Source organism: Podarcis tiliguerta (assembly GCF_965153285.1).
Source record: "Podarcis tiliguerta genome assembly, chromosome: 10".
Lineage (NCBI taxonomy): Eukaryota > Metazoa > Chordata > Lepidosauria > Squamata > Lacertidae > Podarcis > Podarcis tiliguerta.
Genome location: NC_139543.1, coordinates 72368521 through 72387376, shown reverse-complemented (window position 1 = coordinate 72387376; position 18856 = coordinate 72368521). Strand labels below are relative to the sequence as shown.

General features: G+C 47.8%; 2 protein-coding genes across 2 annotated transcripts; both read right to left on the bottom strand.

Moving 5' to 3' along the window:
* Positions 1-2099: 2099 nt before the first annotated feature.
* LOC310658830 (olfactory receptor 5V1-like) lies at positions 2100-3059 on the bottom strand (the record flags this gene model as incomplete). Its single annotated transcript, XM_083401200.1, has 1 exon — positions 2100-3059. One exon carries the CDS (start codon positions 3057-3059, stop codon positions 2100-2102), a length of 960 nt encoding a protein of 319 aa, XP_083257326.1.
* A 4026-nt stretch (positions 3060-7085) lies between these two features.
* On the bottom strand, positions 7086-17133 carry LOC310659186 (olfactory receptor 5T7-like). Its single transcript, XM_083402398.1, has 2 exons — positions 16216-17133; positions 7086-8611 (listed from the first exon to the last, which is right to left on the bottom strand). Exon 2 carries the CDS (start codon positions 8597-8599, stop codon positions 7643-7645), a length of 957 nt encoding a protein of 318 aa, XP_083258524.1. The 5' UTR covers positions 8600-8611; positions 16216-17133; the 3' UTR covers positions 7086-7642.
* Positions 17134-18856: the final 1723 nt, after the last annotated feature.

Sequence of the window (18856 nt, the reverse complement as noted above, 5' to 3'; positions counted from 1 at the left end):
GGCTGCCTTTCCTTGTAGGGCAGCAATTGTTGCCTTGTGTGTTGACCATGGGGATATCTGTGCACCCAGAATCCACAGAGAGGAAGGCTGCAGCTGCAGTGAATCAAAATGTCCCATGGGGGTAGGATATTTTTGCAGGTATGCTAGAGCCAAGCACAACGGATGTTGTCCTTCAATTGGGGCACCTTAATTGCTGTTAGAGAGAGGGCAGGAGGCCAGCAGTAACCTCAGAGCTATTAAGTCATGTTATGGGATGTGTGTCCTCCTGGCGAGATTTAAATTCCCTTTGAGACTCATTTTCACCCTTGGAGCTCCTGTGTGGATGTTGTTAAGCCAGGTGAGAAAGCAAGGAAGGAAGAGCTATGGGGAAATTAAAATTCTGTCTCTCACCTGCCAGCCACCAAAGTTGTAGGCAGTTAGGACAAAGAGGAGGAGACTCTAGTGACCGTGGCTAGTAAGAATGTGGAAGCAGTAGCCAACGCAGGAGATGTGGCACAGCTTTTGGGAGGCTGCCAGGGTCCTGGGCTGTGCCTGGACCAGAGAGGAAGAGAGTCTTCTTCCATGGAGGAGGTCCAGACATTAAGGGATCTCCCATGGAAGATGGACAAGTTTGTTTACTCCTGCTCTGCAGATTAGGACTTGAACCCATGGCATCAAGTTACAAGAAAGGGGATTCTGAGAACATCAGGAATAGATTTCTGATGAGAAGAACTGCTCAACAGTGGAACGGACTCCCTTGGAAGGTGTTGGACTCTCCTTCCTTGGAGGTTTCTAAGCAGAGGTTGGATGGCCACCTGTCATGGATGCTTGAGCTGAAATCCACGCATTGCAGTGAGTTGGACTAGAGGACCCTTGGAGTCCCTTCCAACTCTCTGGTTCTGTGCTTCTATGTGAGGATACTCTCAAGGCTGCTCTGGAGGCTGCAGGGTGCAGCAAGCTAAGCTGCTTGTGGGGGCAAACTCCCACCAGCAAGGAACACTTTGTCTGAGGCCACCTTATCCCTGATAGTCCCTGTGGGTCACTGTGTTCTGCAGGAGAGGCTATCCTTAAAGTCCCTGAAATATCCAAAGCTTAGTCCATGGCAGTTTGGAGCAGTGCCTTCAGAGTGGCTGCCCCTGTTTTGTGTAGTAAGAATTATTGTTGTTGTTGTTGTTATTTACACCCCAGCCATTCTGGGCAGCTCCCAACAGAATATTAAAAGCACGATAAAACACCAAACATTATAAACTACCCTAAACAGGGCTACCTTCAGGTGTCTTCTAAAAGTCAGATAGTCATTTATTTCCTTGACCTCTGATGAGAGGGCGCTCCACAGGGCGGGCGCCACTGCTGACAAGGCCCTGCTGCTGGTACAACATCCGTGTTCAGTTGGGGCAGATGCCCCGTATTTGTATTTTCTGGAAACAGCTGAAGATACTCTTCTTCTGGCAAACTTCTTCAAGCAGTTGGGGAAGGGTCCCACAGATTTACACATGCTCATGAACCTACCAATCCCACCTCTTCCCACCCACCCAACTCACCACAACAGAGTTCAAGATTTGGCTTAACTCAGCATCCAAGCACAATGCGCAGGCACTGGTGGGTTTGTTTGTGTATTTGTTTTTTATTGACCATATTTATTTGCCACCCAACAACAACATTTTCTGGGTCACTTACATTAAAAAGAAACACAGCTGTGAGCAACAAAATATAAAGCTTTAGTCATAACAAAAGCTGTCAGCGGCAACGGAAAATAAATGAAGATTTTAAAATGAAGAGTATTTTCCAAGTTTCTCTGGGGAAATAAAATGGCTTTATCTATTTATATTAGCTGGCCCCAAAGGCCTGTTGAGTATCATTGTCTAGAACAATTTCAAATAAAACCCAAGTTTTCTTGGACTAACTCCCTCTCACCCCACATGCTTCTATCTCCCCTGCTGCCCCTCTTGTTTGTCTCCTTCCACTAAGGAGTTAACCAAGGAGTCTGGAAGGCCGGTAGCCTAGTGAGAACCACAGACTGAGGGAATCTAGCACCTCCTTTCATGCCCTGTTTTGGGGCCACTGGGCTTTGCAGGGAAGACGGCTGGCACCTTCTCCTTCCCTCCCACTCACCTGCGCTCTCACTGCTTGTGAGAGGAAGTGCAGAACTTCCTCTGGCTTTCCAGAACCTTCTTCAGGGCGCCCTTCACCTCCTTGTTTCGGAGGCTGTAGATGAGGGGGTTCAGCATAGGGGTGATGATGCAATACATGGTGGAGAGCAGGGTGTCTATCTCCAGAGAGTAACCTGCGCTGGGGCGATAGTAGTTCACCAGTCCATTTCCGAAGTAGAGGACAACCACTATCATGTGGGAGGTGCAGGTGGAGAAGGCCTTGCGCCGCCCGGTGTTGGAGCGGATCCGCAAGATGGAAGCCAAGATGTAGACGTAGGAGATGACGACTACCAGGAATGGGCTCAGGCCCACAAAGATGGTGGCTACCTGGATGACAATTTCGTTGACGCTCTTGTTCCCGCAGGCGATTTTCAGCAGCGGCGGGAGGTCGCAGAAGATGTGGTGGATCTGGAAGGCCCCGCAGAAGTGTAAATTGGAGGCCAAGGCTGCGTGGACCACTGAGTCCAAGAACCCTGAGACCCAGATGGTGGTGGCTAGCTGCATGCACACACGCGGGCTCATGAGGTGCGAGTAACGCAAAGGCTGGCAAATCGCAGCATAGCGATCGTATGCCATGGCGGCCAACAGCCAGCACTCAGAACCTGAGAAAGCCATCAGGAAGAACATCTGGACCAGGCACGGGTGGTAGGAGATGGTGTGGCGGCGGCGGAGGAGGTTGGCTAAAATACTGGGGACTGTGACGGAGGAGTAGCAAACGTCCATGCAAGACAAATGGCTGAGGAAGAAGTACATGGGGCTATGAAGGTGGGGATCGAGCAGGATCAGGCCCACTATGGTGAGGTTCCCCAACAGGGTGACCAAGTAGATCACCAAGAACACCAGGAACAGGTAGGTCTGACCATGCGTGATCCCGGAGAAACCCAGAAGAACAAACTCCGTCACCTGGGTCCAGTTGCTGCTGCCAGCCATGGGAAATGTGGAGATTATCTGCAGAGAAAGAAGGGTGAAGTTTGAGGGAAAGGCTGCCAGGCAGAAAAGGGAAAAGGAGGAAGTTCCTGAATTGTGGGGAGGTGAAGGAGAAGACCCTTGGGGTCCCTTACAACTCTACAGTTCTGTGATCCTATGATTGTAAGCGGTCTTCTGAGACCATTGATCCATTTAATTCAGTGTTGTTGTTGTTGTTGTTGTTGATTAAACTTCTTAGTCTCTTGTCACCCGAAGGTCTCCAAGTGACTTATGGCAAAGAAAAATTATACAATACATAATACCATGGAGGGAAGGGGGGGGGGGAATCATGTAATATATTGATATTTCACAAAACATTACATTGGTGGGGAGGGAGAAACCAGCCATATAAACAGGGGAAAACAACACTGACCACACGCAAATAATAAACTAAGTAACACTCTGACCCACTAATAAGTAAATGAACCTCCAACTCCCCCTAGTCCAAAAATCATTAATATCGAACTAACGTTTTTTCTCCTTTAACCTCCCCACCCAATAGTCTGGTGTCAAGGCCAGCTGTTACAAATCAGTGGTGGGTGGGTTAGGGTCCTCCAGGGATGGTCGGACATCTCTCCTCTCCCTTCAAGGGGGAACGGGAACAACCCTGCTTGGGTGAATCAGGGGTGCTGTCGGAGACATCCCCAACTGGCTGGTGGCCGTGACATTTCCTCTCCACTCCCAGAATTCTCATCTTTAGTCTACATTTGCTCCCAGTACGTTTCTGAGCACAATTCAAAGTGTTGGTGCTGACCTTTAAAGCCCTAAATGGCCTCGGTCCAGTAGACCCGAAGGAGCGTCTCCACCCCCATCGTTCTGCCTGAACACTGAGGTCCAGATCTGAGGGCCTTCTGACACTTCGCTCATTGCGAGAAGCCAAGTTACAGGGAACCAGACAGAGGACCTTCTCAGCAGTGGCACCCACCCTGTGGAATGCCCTCCCACCAGATGTCAAAGGGATAAACAACTCCCTGACATTTAGAAGACATCTGAAGGCAGCCCTCTTTAGGGAAGCTTTTAATGTTTAACAGACCACTGTATTTTAATACTTTGTTGGAGGCTGCCAAGAGTTGCTGGGGAAACACAGCCAGGTGGGCGGGGTATAAATAATAAATTATTGTTGTTATTATTATTCAGGGCCTGCCTTGGTCAGGAAAGGAAGCCGGAGAGGAACCTGGAATGAGAAGCGTCACAAGCAAGCTGATGTCTCCTCCTCTGCCTTGGAAGAGGCAACGCAATGAACCTTTTGTTCTGCTTTGAGGATGTGGGGAAGCCAATGGGATGTTGTTGTTAGAGTGTTCTGACTGTTAGTTTCTGTTTTTGCCACTTCTAGTTGGAAGAGACTGGAAATCAGGTGGGGGCAGCAAGATGATCTCTTGAGGTGTGCTGCCTGTTGAAGGAGGGCTTGCTCGCCTCCACTTCTGTTCTGCTTCTATATTTGCAGATAAAGCAAATGTTTCAGAGACCAGAGCACAGGTCTGAGTCAGCATAAGGCAGCTTCATGTAGTCTTATATGTTCCACAGCTACTATGTTATGGCATGGAGATGGTAACTCCATGGTAGTCACTCCAGTAACCTCCCATTCCAAGGAAAGTCAACCGTAAGTGAACATTGCACGCCCAAATATTTCACTGCTCAGGGATTGGGATGTGAAGCACAGAATTATAAACTCCTTTGTGCATTGAAAAGTGTGGATTGGATAAGATTTGGGGGAGGGGTGGTGGTGGGGGGAGAAATCTCTTGCTGTGTCAGCTCCATATATAGGTAAAGGGTAAAGGGTCTCCTGACCATTAGGTCCAGTCGTGGAAGACTCTGCGGTTGCGGCACTCATCTCGCTTTATTGGCTGAGGGAGCCAGCGTACAGCTTCCGGGTCATGTGGCCAGCATGACTAAGCCGCTTCTGGTGAACCAGAGCAGCGCACAGAAACACCGTTTACCTTCCCGCCAGAGCGGTACCTATTTATCTACTTGCACTTCGTGCTTTGGAACTGCTAGGTTGTCAGGAGAAGGGACAGAGCAACAGGAGCTCACCCCATCGCGGGGATTTGAACAGCTGACCTTCTGATCAGCAAGTCCTAGGCTCTGTGGTTTAACCCACAGCGCCACCCATGTCCCTAGCCCCATATATATTGTCCCATAAATGAATTTATTATTTATTGCATTTATCACCCACCTTTTTCTGTAACATTCAGAGAAGAAGAAGAAGAAGAAGAAGAAGAAGAAGAAGAAGAAGAAGAAGAGGAAGAAGAAGAAGAAGAAGAAGAAGAAGAAGAAGAAGAAGAAGAAGAAGAAGAAGAGTTTGGATTTGATATCCCGCTTTATCACTACCCGATGGAGTCTCAAAGCAGCTAACATTCTCCTTTCCCTTCCTCCCCCACAACAAACACTCTGTGAGGTGAGGGGGGCTGAGAGACTTCAGAGAAGTGTGACTAGCCCAAGGTCACCCAGCAGCTGCATGTGGAGGAGCGGGGAAGCGAACCCGGTTCCCCAGATTACGAGTCCACCGCCCTAAACCACTACACCACACTCACTTCTCAGTGAGAAGTGCAAATTTCAGCAGCTAGTAGAGTTCTTGTTCTCGTATCATTTCAGCAAGTGTGAATGGGGCAGATTTGCTTTCAAATGCAGACCAGACTGAATTGCTTCCCTATCCCCAGTCCTCTCTGTGTCCTGTGAAGCTACTAACCTGGAGGCCCCCCCACTGGGAGCCCAGTGAGGCTGGGCGTTTGCTCCTGCCCCCGTCAGGATGCTCAGCTGCAGGTCGTCCTTCAATCTCAGGCTTCTTCTGCACCAGCCTTTCCCTGCCCCTGCCTGCTCCACCTTCACGGGGCCAGAGCACGCTGGCATCCGAGTGGCAAGAGAGGGCCTGCCATCGGGGCTCTGGAAGGGAGATCCCTGCTTCCCAGCTGAGCCACGGATGAGCCGGGTGGCTCCCTATGCATTGCATCCAACTAGCGGAGCCCGGGCAGGAAGAGAGGAGTTATGCCCAGGCGGGACCCAGGGGATGCTCTTGTTGCAACTGCAACACGCAAGTTAACAAGGAGGGTTGGGAAAAGAAAGCCACTCTCCCCTGGGATTTTCTGGAAGCCAGGAGGAATGGAGCAATGGGAGTCCCATTGGAAGAACTGCTCAGTGGCTAGATGTTGATTTACACACTCGAAGTATTTCTACCCCACCTTTTAATTCGAAGAATGCATAAAGGGAATATTGAATGTTGGATGTGTCATTGAAAATTCTATTCAATATTGATCCATAGTAGATTCCAATGTATAGTTAGCCGAGTGAAAACGTGAACACATTCCAGAAAATACACATTCCAGAAAATAGACCAGAGGCAATTGTATTTCACTCAGCAGAGCTTTACTGCTACTGAAGGCAAATGAGCATCATGGTCACAAAGCCCAAACATTCAGGATTGGCACTGACCATAAGAAATCCAGTTGCAGCAGACTTAACTTAAACTTACAACAACTTAGAATAAGTCTATACCTTAACACTACGTACAGAACACCACACCAGACAGAAACAGAGACAGAAAGGGAGAAAAGTGAAAGCCAGGCTCCTTCTGGCATTATTACAGTTAGCATGATAAGACTTTGGCCACCTCATGAGAAGAGAAGACTCCCTGGAAAAGACCCTGATGCTGGGAAAGATGGAGGGCACAAGGAGAAGGGGACGACAGAGGACGAGATGGTTGGACAGTGTTCTCGAAGCTACCAGCATGAGTTTGACCAAACTGCGGGAGGCAGTGGAAGACAGGAGGGCCTGGCATGCTCTGGTCCAGGGGGTCACAAAGAGTCAGGCACGACTAAATGACTAAACAACAAATAAACCTGAAAAGCATAAATAAATTTTTAAAACAAAAACAACAAATACATTTAAATGGGGCTGAAATCCAAACAAGTGGACACTCATGGTAAAGACTCATTTATCCAGCTGCCAGAAGAAAAATGTCTTTGACCCCCCCTGGAAAGTGCAGATAATGGGCTCCTATCTTGACAGAAACGCTGTTCCACAGAACAGGGGCAGCCCCACTACAAGCCCTTCTCCTTTGAGTTCCTGGTCTTAGGTCTCCCAAAGGTTGTTTCTGCTTCTCTGTCACCACTGCTGTGGCCCAAGCTGTGAAAAGAAACAGGCCTATGAAAACAGGAGAACATGTAAGGAGATTAGCATATTTTGGCTCCTACAGAGCCAATTGTTCATGAAGAACCCTTCAATGTAAATAAATACAGCAATCTACAGTTCAGAGTCTCTGGTTGGAATAATGAGTTTTGACGGGTCTCACCAGTTGCCTGCAGTTCTCTGAATATGGGAACTATAGGCACTTGTGGTGGTAATGCCCAAAGGTGGAATATTTGGGGGAACAAGTGCTTAATGACATACACAAAATTGCCCATCATCATGTCAGCAAGTCTTTAGAACTTGTGTTACTCAATCTGTATTTCAGAAAGTGGGTTTCTCCGTGGTCTTGGAGGATTGCCTTGAGCCCACTAAGGGCAATGACGGGGTCAGAGGAGAACAGAGATGCCCTGGTCAAAGTCCACCTCTCACTTCCTCTGTGTAGAAGAGTATTCGTTCTTCTGACCCCCCAGAACCTTCTTCAGGGCTTCTTTCACCTCCTTGTTGCGGAGGCTGTAGATGAGGGGGTTCAGCATAGGGGTGATGATGCAGTAGAGTGTGGAGATCAGGGTGTCAACCTCCAAGGAGTAGCCTGCACTGGGGCGGTTGTAGTTCACGTTGGCCATGCCAAAGTAGACGGTGACAACGATCATGTGAGCAGCGCAGGTGGAGAAGGCCTTGTGCCTGCCAGTATTCGAGCGAATCTGCAAGATGGCGGAGAGGATGTAGACATACGAGAGGAGGATGAGCAAGAAGGGACTCAGGCCCATGAAGATGCTGGCCAAATGGAGCGTGATCTCGTTGACGTAGGTGTCGCTGCAGGCAATCTTCAGGAGAGGCGGGACATCACAGAAGATGTGGTCAATCTGGTTGGCCCCACAGAAGGACAAGTGGGTGGCCAGAGTGGTGTGGATGGCAGAGTCCAGGAAGCCCCAGATCCAAGAAGCAATGGCCAGCGGGATTCGCACCTGGCTGCTCATCAGGCTGCTGTAATGCAGAGGCTGGCAAATGGCGGCATAGCGGTCGTAGGCCATGACGGCCAGCAGGGCGCACTCGGAGCCTGCAAAGGTCATCAGGAAGAACATCTGGGCCATGCACTGGTTGTAGGAAATGGTGTGTCTCTGGCGCAGAAAGTTGGTCAGGATCTTGGGGACGGTGACGGTTGAGTAGCAGACGTCCAAGCAGGATAAATGGCTGAGGAAAAAGTACATGGGGCTGTGGAGGCGCGAATCCAGCTGGATCAAGGTGACTATTGTGGTATTTCCAAGAACAGTGACCAAGTAAATTGCTAGGAACACGACAAAGAGGTAAATCTGGCCATGTGGGACTCCTGAGAAGCCCAGGAAGATGAACTCCTTCACCTGGGTCTGATTCCTGACCTCCATGGGAAAGTTAATCTGTGCAGAGAAGGAGAAACAAGAAGTGTGGAAGCAACAGGATGGAGGTTTCTTGCTCACAAAGAGGTAGGGATTGAGCGTCCCCTCCTGCACTTGCTCTTATCATGGCAATTATTTTGTATTTATTGGATTTCTTATTCATCCATCACCAGGCGGTCCTAGGAGATGTAAAAAGACAACATGGAGGGTTACCTGTTTAGTGCTGTCCCAACGTCTAATGGAGAAAAGCAGGGGGGGTTTTGGTTTTTTTCCAGGAGGCTTATTATTTATTCAAGATTTTCTTGTTTTACAGAAGTATGTGTAATGTCTCTCGTATTTTTTCCATGTAACATTTTTGCAAATCAGTTTCATTTGTTGAGACATTAAGGGGGGAAAGGGCTGAAGGGGGGGGGGGAGATGGGTAGGGGTGGGGTCGGGTGGCGATGTTTCTATTTTGCTTAATATATGTAGGGTTTGGGATCAGCATTGTTTGTGTTGTTCACTTGTGTTCCTTTGCTGGTGAGAGAGGTTGGGGTTGGCCTAGGGTGTGATTGTTTGTTTGTGATTGGCTGTGGTGGTCTTTGTTTTCATGTGTGAGTGGGGTGGGTGGGTGTTTTGGATCAGGTTAGCCATATTGATTTGTATGCTGTTGGTGGATTATTGTCATTGTCTTGTTGGGCTGTGTATGTGATAAAGGGGAGCCATACCGGCGTAAAGGCGTCTTCTTCTGTTTGTCTCCGTGTCAGTTTCAGTTTATTGGTTAATTTTTCTAGTAGGGATGTTTCCCATACTATTTGGTACCATTGGTCCATGCTTACTCCTGACAGGTCTCTCCAGTGTCTGGCTATGGTGTTTCTGGCGAGAAAAGCAAGGTTGTACATACAACTCCCTTGTTACAACAGCTCTGTTGCCTAGCACTCTGTTTCTGGGCACAATCCAAAGTGCCGGTAATGATTCATAAACCCCCAAACATCTTAGCCCTAGACTATCTGAAGGGCTTCAATGTCCCATATGAACCTGCCCAGGCTCTGAGATCTTTGGGGTATTCCCTTGGTCAGACACACTTGGTAGGGACATGGAGAGTGCGGCATAGTCCAAAGTTAGTGGAAGTACAACCACTGCTGTCCTGCAACCCACCTCACAACCCCACACTTCCCAGAGATGTCTTGCTGGTCCCAGATATGAAGATCAGACAATCCTGCTTTTCCCCACAAATACAACAATGCAGTTGTTGACTAATAGCAATGGGGGGTGATCCCCAGGGAAAATATACAAGGCGGTCATGTTACACAAAGCATAGTTATATCCCTCTCTCAATTAACATGCACACTACTTCAGCAAACCTTCCTTTCAGAAAAGCCCATAGGTTGGACAAAGGAGACATCCGCCACAAGCTCCACTGGGCTGGCAGGCAGCAATAGCTTGAATCTGCAGGAATACCCCAGTGTCTCCTTCCTTTGTTCCTCATTCTTCTTCTTCTTTTAAGTACATAAGAATCTAAGAAGAGCCTGCTGGATGAAGCCAACGGCCCATCCAGTCCAGCATGCTGTCTTCACAGTGGTCCACCAGATGCCCCAATGGGAAACCACAAGCAAGATCCAAGCAGAATAGCAACACCCCACTTCTTGTGGTTTCCAGCAACTGAGATTCAGCAGCATTGCTGCCTCTGACTGTGGAGGCAGAACATAGCCATGGTGGCTAGCAGCCTTCCAAGAGCCCTCTCCTCCATCAATTTGACAAGGATATTGAAAAGCTAGGAGGTTTGCAGAGGAGGTTGACCAAGACGATCAAGGGTCTGGAAACTGAGCCGTGTGCAGAACTGTTGAGGGAGTTGGGGGGTGTTTAGCCTGGAGGAGAGGTGCTGTGGAACCCATCTTCAAATATCTGAAGAGGCGTCTCATGGAGGATGGAGCAAACTTGTTTCCACCTGCTCCAGAAGAACCAATGGATTCATACAGCAATAAAGAAGATTCCAACTAAATATTAGGAAGAATCTTTGGGTGGTGCAAGCTGTGTGAGAGTGGAATGGACTCTCTCATGAGAATGAGAATGAGAATGGGAATGAGAATAATAATAATAATAATAATAATAATAATAATAATATTTTTTTCTTATACCCCACCCATCTGGCTGGGCCTCCCTAGCCACTCTAGCCGGCTCCCAACAGAATACTGTATTAAAAACACTATAAAACGTCAAACATTACAAATATTCCCTAAACAGGGCTGCCTTCAGGTGTCTTCTAAAAGTCAGGTAGTTGTTTATTTCCTTGACATCTGACAGGAGGGCGTTCCACAGGGCGGGCGCCACCACCAAGAAGGCCCTCTGCCTGGTTCCCTGTAACCTTGCTTCTCGCAGGGAGGGAACCGCCAGAAGGCCCTTGGAGCTGGACCTCAGTGTCTGGGCAGAATGATGGGGGTGGAGACGCTCCTTCAGGTATCACTTTGAACTGTGCTCGGAAATGTGCTGGGAGCCAATGTAGGTCTTTCAGGACCAGTGTTATATGGTCTCGGCAGCTGCTCCCAGTCCCCAGTCTAGCTGCCGCATTCAGAAGGTGGTGGAATCTCCTTTGTTGAAGATTTTCCAACAGACGTTGGTCTTGGACATTTTAGCTGTGATCCCTGTATTTCAGGGGGTTGGACTAGATGACCCTTGGGTCCCTTCCAACCCTACAATCTTCTTCCACATCAGCCTGCTTGCTTCCTTAGAGCTGCTGGAAAAAAGGGGGCTCTTCTCATGTCCCACCTGCATTTGAACTTGGCAGGATGTGAGAGAGGGGCCTTCTCTGCAATCACACCTCGATTGCGGGACATCTTGCGCAGAAGAGTCAGTCATCCCAACCCTCTTATTCCTTTCATAGCTTAACATCTATTTATGTCAGCAAGGATTTGCCTAGACAGGTTAAAGCTCTTACACTGGAGAACGCTCCTTTGAGCTCTTTTCATCTACTGCGCCTGTCTCTACTTTTCATTTTGCTGTTTTAGCTTACATTTTGTTATTGTTGCCTTTGCGGAATGTGGAATGAATGGGGGACTGGACCGGACACAATTTTAGAAAAGAATAAATAACGAATTGCATAAAGCAAATGATTTACACAACTTTTGGAACTCCTTTCAAATGCAAATATTTTGGAAACCTGTTGAGGATAGTATTTCTGATATCTTAGGACATCATGTCCCATTAGAAGCCAAAATAGTTCTACTGCGTTACCCCAGGATGTTACCCCAGAAAATGATCGAGAAATAGTAATCAGCATTATAACAGCTGCAAAGATTGTGATGGCTAAAAATGAGGGGCATGAGAACGGTTTGGGGGAAAACCTAGCTTATAGTTGCAACAATTAAATTAGCATATTATAAATGAATACATATAAATCAACCTAATAGATTTTTGGGGAAATTGATATGTTTTGGAATGTTTTGGAACAGTACGTTTACTGATAAAAGCCTTATGCTGCTTTTCAACCTGTTTTAATGGTATGAATATTTCTTTATGGATATATTGGTTTGCTTTACTGAATCTAAATAAAAAAATAAAAAAGAAGAAAGAGGAAATAGTCAAATAATGTTTCTGTTCAAGATAAGATGTTATTTGCAATGAACAATACATTTACTGTGTCACAACTAGAGGCAGAGGTAAGAAAAGCGTGGACTGGAAAAATGTTCAGATTCAGGATGTACTTCTCAGGCAGGGTCTCCAGCTGTTGTTGAACTACAATTCCCATCATCCCTAGCTAGCCAGAGCAGTGGTCAGGGATGATGGGAGTTGTAGTCCAAAAACAGCTGGAGACCTAAGTTTGGGAAACCCTGCTCCAAGGCAGCCTTCATCCACCACAGGCATAGGCAAACTTGGCCCTCCAGAGGTTTTGGGACTACAACTCCCATCATCAGGATCACACTTCAAAACGACCTTGACAGATTAGAGAACTGGGCCAAAACAAACAAGATGAATTTTAACAGGGAGAAATGTAAAGTATTGCACTTGGGCAAAAAAAATGAGAGGCACAAATACAAGATGGGTGCCACCTGGCTTGAGAGCAGTACATGTGAAAAGGATCTAGGAGTCTTGGTTGACCACAAACTTAACATGAGCCAACAGTGTGACGCGGCAGCTAAAAAAGCCAATGCAATTCTGGGCTGCATCAATAGGAGTATAGCATCTAGATCAAGGGAAGTTATAGTGCCACTGTATTCTGCTCTGGTCAGACCTCACCTGGAGTACTGTGTCCAGTTCTGGGCACCACAGTTCAAGAAGGACACTGACAAACTAGAACGTGTACAGAGGAGGGCAACCAAAATGGTCAAAGGCCTGGAAACAATGCCTTATGAGGATCGGCTAAGGGAGCTGGGCATGTTTAGCCTGGAGAAGAGGAGGTTAAGGGGTGATATGATAGCCATGTTCAAATATATAAAAGGATGTCACCTAGAGGAGGGAGAAAGGTTGTTTTCTGCTGCTCCAGAGAAGCGGACACGGAGCAATGGATCCAAACTACAAGAAAGAAGATTCCACCTAAACATTAGGAAGAACTTCCTGACAGTAAGAGCTGTCCGACAGTGGAATTTGCTGCCAAGGAGTGTGGTGGAGTCTCCTTCTTTGGAGGTCTTTAAGCAGAGGCTTGACAACCATATGTCAGGAGTGCTCTGATGGTGTTTCCTGCTTGGCAGGGGGTTGGACTCGATGACCCTTGTGGTCTCTTCCAACTCTATGATTCTATGATTCTATGATCCCTAGCTAACAGGACCAGTGGTCAGGGATTATGGGAGTTGTAGCCCCAAACATCTGGAGGGTGCCAAATGGACAAAGGCTGCTCCAAGGGCATCTCCAGACTGTTGTTGTTTTGCAGGAGGGATTAAAGCACAGACCCTGAATTTAGATCTGTGCAATTAAAGTGGAATAAAGCACTCGGTTGCCCCATCACAACGCATCCACTTTAAAGAAGATTATAAAGAAATTGTGTCCTTGGTATGTCTCCCCCCCCCCCCCCAGTTTGATTCCCTGGCACCAGATTTGTATAAATTAACTATCCCAAAATACAGACATGCCTTCGCACTGGCCAGATGGGATGGGATGCCCTCTGCCGTACTTGAGGGCAGATACTAAAAGATTCCAACTGAGAAACAGCTCTGCCCCATCTGGAAACAGTGGCTCATGTTCTCCTGTCCTGTCCCCTTTATAAAGATCTGAGGAATGAGATCATCACCCCACTCCTACTCACCATCCCAGGCTGCCCATCTGCGGCCACATTGTTCTCTCTTTTATCAGATCAAAATTATCAGACAACAACAAAGGTTGCTAGGTTTATCGAGCATGCAGTGAGATCAAGGGCCACTATCTGAACAATAATCTTGGTCATTTGATTTCCCTTTTTACCCATTGTTGTCTTTTTATTTGTATATTGCTTGTTTTATGTTGCCATAAAGGTAAAGGGACCCCTGACCATTAGGTCCAGTCGCGGACGACTCTAGGGTTGCGGCACTCATCTCACTTTACTGGCCGAGGGAGCCGGCGTACAGCTTCTGGGTCATGTGGCCAGCATGACTAAGCCGCTGCTGGCGAACCAGAGCAGCACACGGAAACGCTGTTTACCTTCCCGCCAGAGCGGTACCTATTTATCTACTTGCACTTTGACGTGCTTTCGAACTGCTAGGTTGGCAGGAGCAGGGACCGAGCAATGGGAGCTCACTCCGTCATTGCGGGGATTCAAACTGCCGACCTTCTGATCGGCAAGCCCTAGGCTCTGTGGTTTAACCCACAGCGCCACCCGCATCCCTTATGTTGCCATGGCCATTGGCTAATGCAAATAAAGTTTATCTTATCTTATGTTTAAAGAAGAAGCTGAGGTTTGGAAACCGATAGGGCAGGACGGGGGGGGGGGAGGGGGGATGAGTGTCTAACAGGAAGATGCATAAACACTCGGCAAGAAAGTCAGGGCGAATGAGCATTGCCATGCCAACGCCCTGCCAAAACAAACCAGAACAAATGCTTTTCTGCAGCCAAAGTAGGATGAACACACAATAGAAAACCCTTGATCAAAGATGTGCCCTCCGGGTGTTGCTGGACTATAACTGCCATCAGAAGGGACCGCTGGATCAGGCCAATGGCCCACGGAGCCCAGCATCCTCTTCTCACAGGGGCCAACCAGCCTGTGGGAAACCAGCAAGCAGGATTCAAACACAAGAGCAGCTGTCTCCCCTCCTGTGGTTTCCAGCAACTGGTGTTCAGAAGCACTGCTGCCTGCAACTGTGGAGGCAGCGCTTAGGCATCCTGGCTAGCAATCATTAGGAACCCTCTCCTCCCTGAATTTGTCTAATCCTCTTTGAAAGCCATCCAAGGATCCGCTTAGATCAGTGCCGGATTTACGTATAAGCTAAACAAGCTACATAGGGACGCGGGTGGTGCTGTGGGTTAAACCACAGAGCCTAGGACTTGCCAATCAGAAGGTCGGCGGTTCGAATCCCCGCGACGGGGTGAGCTCCCATTGCTCAGTCCCTGCTCCTGCCAACCTAGCAGTTCAAAAGCACGTCAAGGTGGAAATAGATAAATAGGTACCACTCCGGTGGAAAGGTAAACGGCATTTCCGTGTGCTGCTCTGGTTCGCCAGAAGCGGCTTAGTCCTGCTGGCCACATGACCCGGAAGCTGTACGCCGGCTCCCTCGGCCGTAAAGCAAGATGAGCACTGCAACCCCAGAGTCGGCCACGACTGGACCTAATGGTCAGGGGTCCCTTTACCTTTAAGTAAGCTATAGCTTAGGGCCCCCCTTGCTTAAAAAAATTTAAAGGGGGGAAAAACCTGGATGTACATTTCCAAAATATAAGATAAAAAACAAATAAAATAAAAGCTACATACAGCAACTGTGTTTTGTGTTGTGTCGGCTCCTAAGATGTAAGTCACGGGCCCTGCCTGATAGTCTGCTCCCTAAAATATCACTGGTTTGCTCATTTCTATATATATAGGGTGCCTAGATTCTGCATGGACTGCAAGAAGATCAAACCTCTCCATTCTGAAGGAAATCAGCCCTGAGTTCTCACTGGAAGGACAGATCCTGAAGCTGAGACTCCAAGACTTTGGCCACCTCCTGAGAAGAGAAGACTCCCTGGAAAAGACCCTGATGTTGGGAAAGATGGAGGGCACAAGGAGAAGGGGACGACAGAGGACGAGATGGTTGGATAGTGTTCTTGAAGCTACCAGCATGAGTTTGACCAAACTGCGGGAGGCAGTGGAAGACAGGAGTGCCTGGCGTGCTCTGGTCCAGGGGGTCACAAAGAGGCGGACACGACTAAACAACAACATTCTGCATGGACTGGTTGCATGACCACATGTGCAAATGGCTTCAGATACCTATTAGGTCCATCAATTACCATATAGCATACATTCAACACAAAAAACTGCCACAATTTGTTGTTGACAAAGGACAGCTGAACATATAAAGGACCCCGTTACCTTCAGTAGCTTAGGGCCTCATCAAACCTAAATCCGGCCCTGGCTTAGATCCTTCAGTTGTGTGCGCACAACGACTTCCCCATTGCAAATGACACTTAAGAGGTGAGAACAGCATCCCAGCTTTTCCTAAGACTCCTGGCCAGAAGTTCACCTCAGCAGCCCCCTATCGCTGCCCTCGTCTTACCTGCACAAGGTCAGGAATCGCGTCCTGTGCTCCCTGAGCTGTGAAGCTGCTAAGAGCTGGAGCCGATATTTCATGCTTTGTGTGGCCCAGGGGAAACAGGCTCCCGTTGCCAGCGGAGGTGAGAAATCTGGGGAAACGCACACAGCCCAGTGGAATTGATGTCAGTGGGACCCATCACAAAGTAGACAAAGTTCTCCAGAAGATGTCATCATCATTATCCTCCTCATCAGATTTATTACCCAGCCTTCTCCAGAAGGCCCCAGTGAGGGCTTCAGCAATATAAAATACAGCATGAAGAACAGTTCAAAATAAGTGAAAACAAATACGAAGATAGGAAGAGCCTCCAGATGGATCAGGCCAGTGACCCATCTAGTCCAGCATCCTATTCTCACAATGGCCTCTTCTGGGAAATCAGGGAGCAGAACATGAGTACATGAGCACTGTCCCCTCCTGTGGTTTCCAGAAACTGGTGTTCAGAAGTAGTACGGCCTCCAACTTGTATAACAACCAGTTTCATATAACCAACATGCTTAAGTCTAATTAACGCATGAAGGGGTTAATACCATAGAGTAAGCTGTCCTGCCAGGCTTAGCTCTGTCCACTTCCCCTCATCTGGGGAGGAACTAGGTAATCAAGTTGTTGTTCTCCTTCAGTGTATATGAGAAGCTCAATGTGTGAGGAGGTCTGAGCTGGTCCTCCAGTTTACATCTCTCTCTCCAACCACTCTTGAGTTCCTATGCCCATCATTTAGGAACTGCCATCATTTTGTAGAAAAACCATTTTTTACTGCCTGTGTGACTTTTCTGGCTGATGTATGTAAAAGCACAGGAACCTGACCTTTTAAGAGTTAGTAAGTAAATCATTTTTTTTAACATACCAAACGTGTGGTCTTTTCCTATGCTGGGGGAAGAGGGAAGTTGTGGAACTCACTTGGCCCTAAAATATGGAAGAGCATATCAGGTATGTTTTATTGAATTAACTATTTTGCTCCCTAGAATTAAGGCCTGTGGGTGCACTTTAAAAATAAAGAAAATCAAGACTTTTTGAAAACCAAGTTAACATAACAGCCCAGTAAGAAATATTTAATAATTTGTATATTTAAACAAATCTAGGCAGCATCTTAAAAAGCAGAGACATCACCTTGCCGACAAAGGTCCATATAGTTAAAGCTATGGTTTTCCCAGTAGTAATGTATGGAAGTGAGAGCTGGACCATAAAGAAGGCTGATCGCCGAAGAATGGATGCTTTTGAATTCTGGTGCTGGAGGAGACTCTTGAGAGTCCCATGGACTGCAAGAAGATCAAACCTCTCCATTCTGAAGGAAATCAGCCCTGAGTGCTCACTGGAAGGACAGATCGTGAAGCTGAGGCTCCAATACTTTGGCCACCTCATGAGAAGAGAAGACTCCCTGGAAAAGACCCTGATGTTGGGAAAGATGGAGGGCACAAGGAGAAGGGGATGACAGAGGACGAGATGGTGGGACAGTGTTCTCGAAGCTACCAGCATGACTTTGACCAAACTGCGGGAGGCAGTGGAAGACAGGAGTGCCTGGCGTGCTCTGGTCCAGGGGGTCACGAAGAGTCGGACACGACTAAACGACTAAACAACAACAACAAATATTTAATTTCATAATCAGGGATTTTGCTGCTTTAGTCCTTCTTGTAAACTGCTTTGAGCTTCCATTGCAACCAAGCAATGTATAAATATTGTGAAATTGATCGATCGATCCATCAATCAATCAATCAATCAATGCTTATAAATACATAGGTGTGTCTTTCAGGCACAAGATTTCTAGTGATGTGAACCTCCAATGCCTAATAGAGAAAGAAGGTTGCATTCCCCCTGAAGCTGATTCTGCACCAGAAATTAACATTTTCATTAAAAATAAATAACATAAATGTGATTTTGCTTTGCTAGAGGCAACGTCCTTTGACTTCCACAATCTGGATTAGGCCAGTGACCCAACTAGTTCAGCATTTTGCTCTCAGTCACCAACACGGTGCCCCAAAGGAGCAGGATTTGACCACAACAGCACCCTCCCATCCTGCAGCTTCCAGAAACTGGTAAGACTCACAGAATGATAGAGTTGGAAGGGGCCACGAGGGTCATCTAGTCCAACCCCCGGCCATGCAGGAATCTTTTGCTCAATGTGGGTTTGCTCAAACCCATGACCCGGAGATTAAGAGTCTTGTGCTCTACCAACTGAGCTAGGAGGATTGCAGGCTCCAACCGCACAGCCATTCTGGCTAGCCCTTTGTGGCATAGGGCCCTTGTATTTATGGGTCCACCTCTCCTGGTCTGCCCTGCAGAGGACCTTAAGGTCCATGAACAACCATAGTTTAGAGGTCCCGGGCCCTAAGGAAGTCAGACTATCCTCCACCAGGGCCAGGGCCTTCTCAGTGATGGCTCCGACCTGGTGGAATGCTCTGTCCCATGAGACCAGGGCCCCACAGGATTTAACCTCCTTCCGCCGGGCCTGTAAGACAGAGCTATTCCACCTGGCTTTCAATTTGATCTTAGTCTGATCTTTTATTCCCCTTCCTTCCCTCCCCCTCCCCTTTTCATGAAGATCACCCGCTCTGGGATCCCACAGCTAATTCTCCCCTGGTCTCCTCGCTGACCCAAAGAGGACTAATTTAGC

What these genes read in the sequence shown, in the direction of transcription:
- LOC310659186 (XM_083402398.1), bottom strand. Translation starts at nt 8,599, where the DNA reads ATGGAGGTCAGGAATCAGACCCAGGTGAAGGAGTTCATCTTCCTGGGC.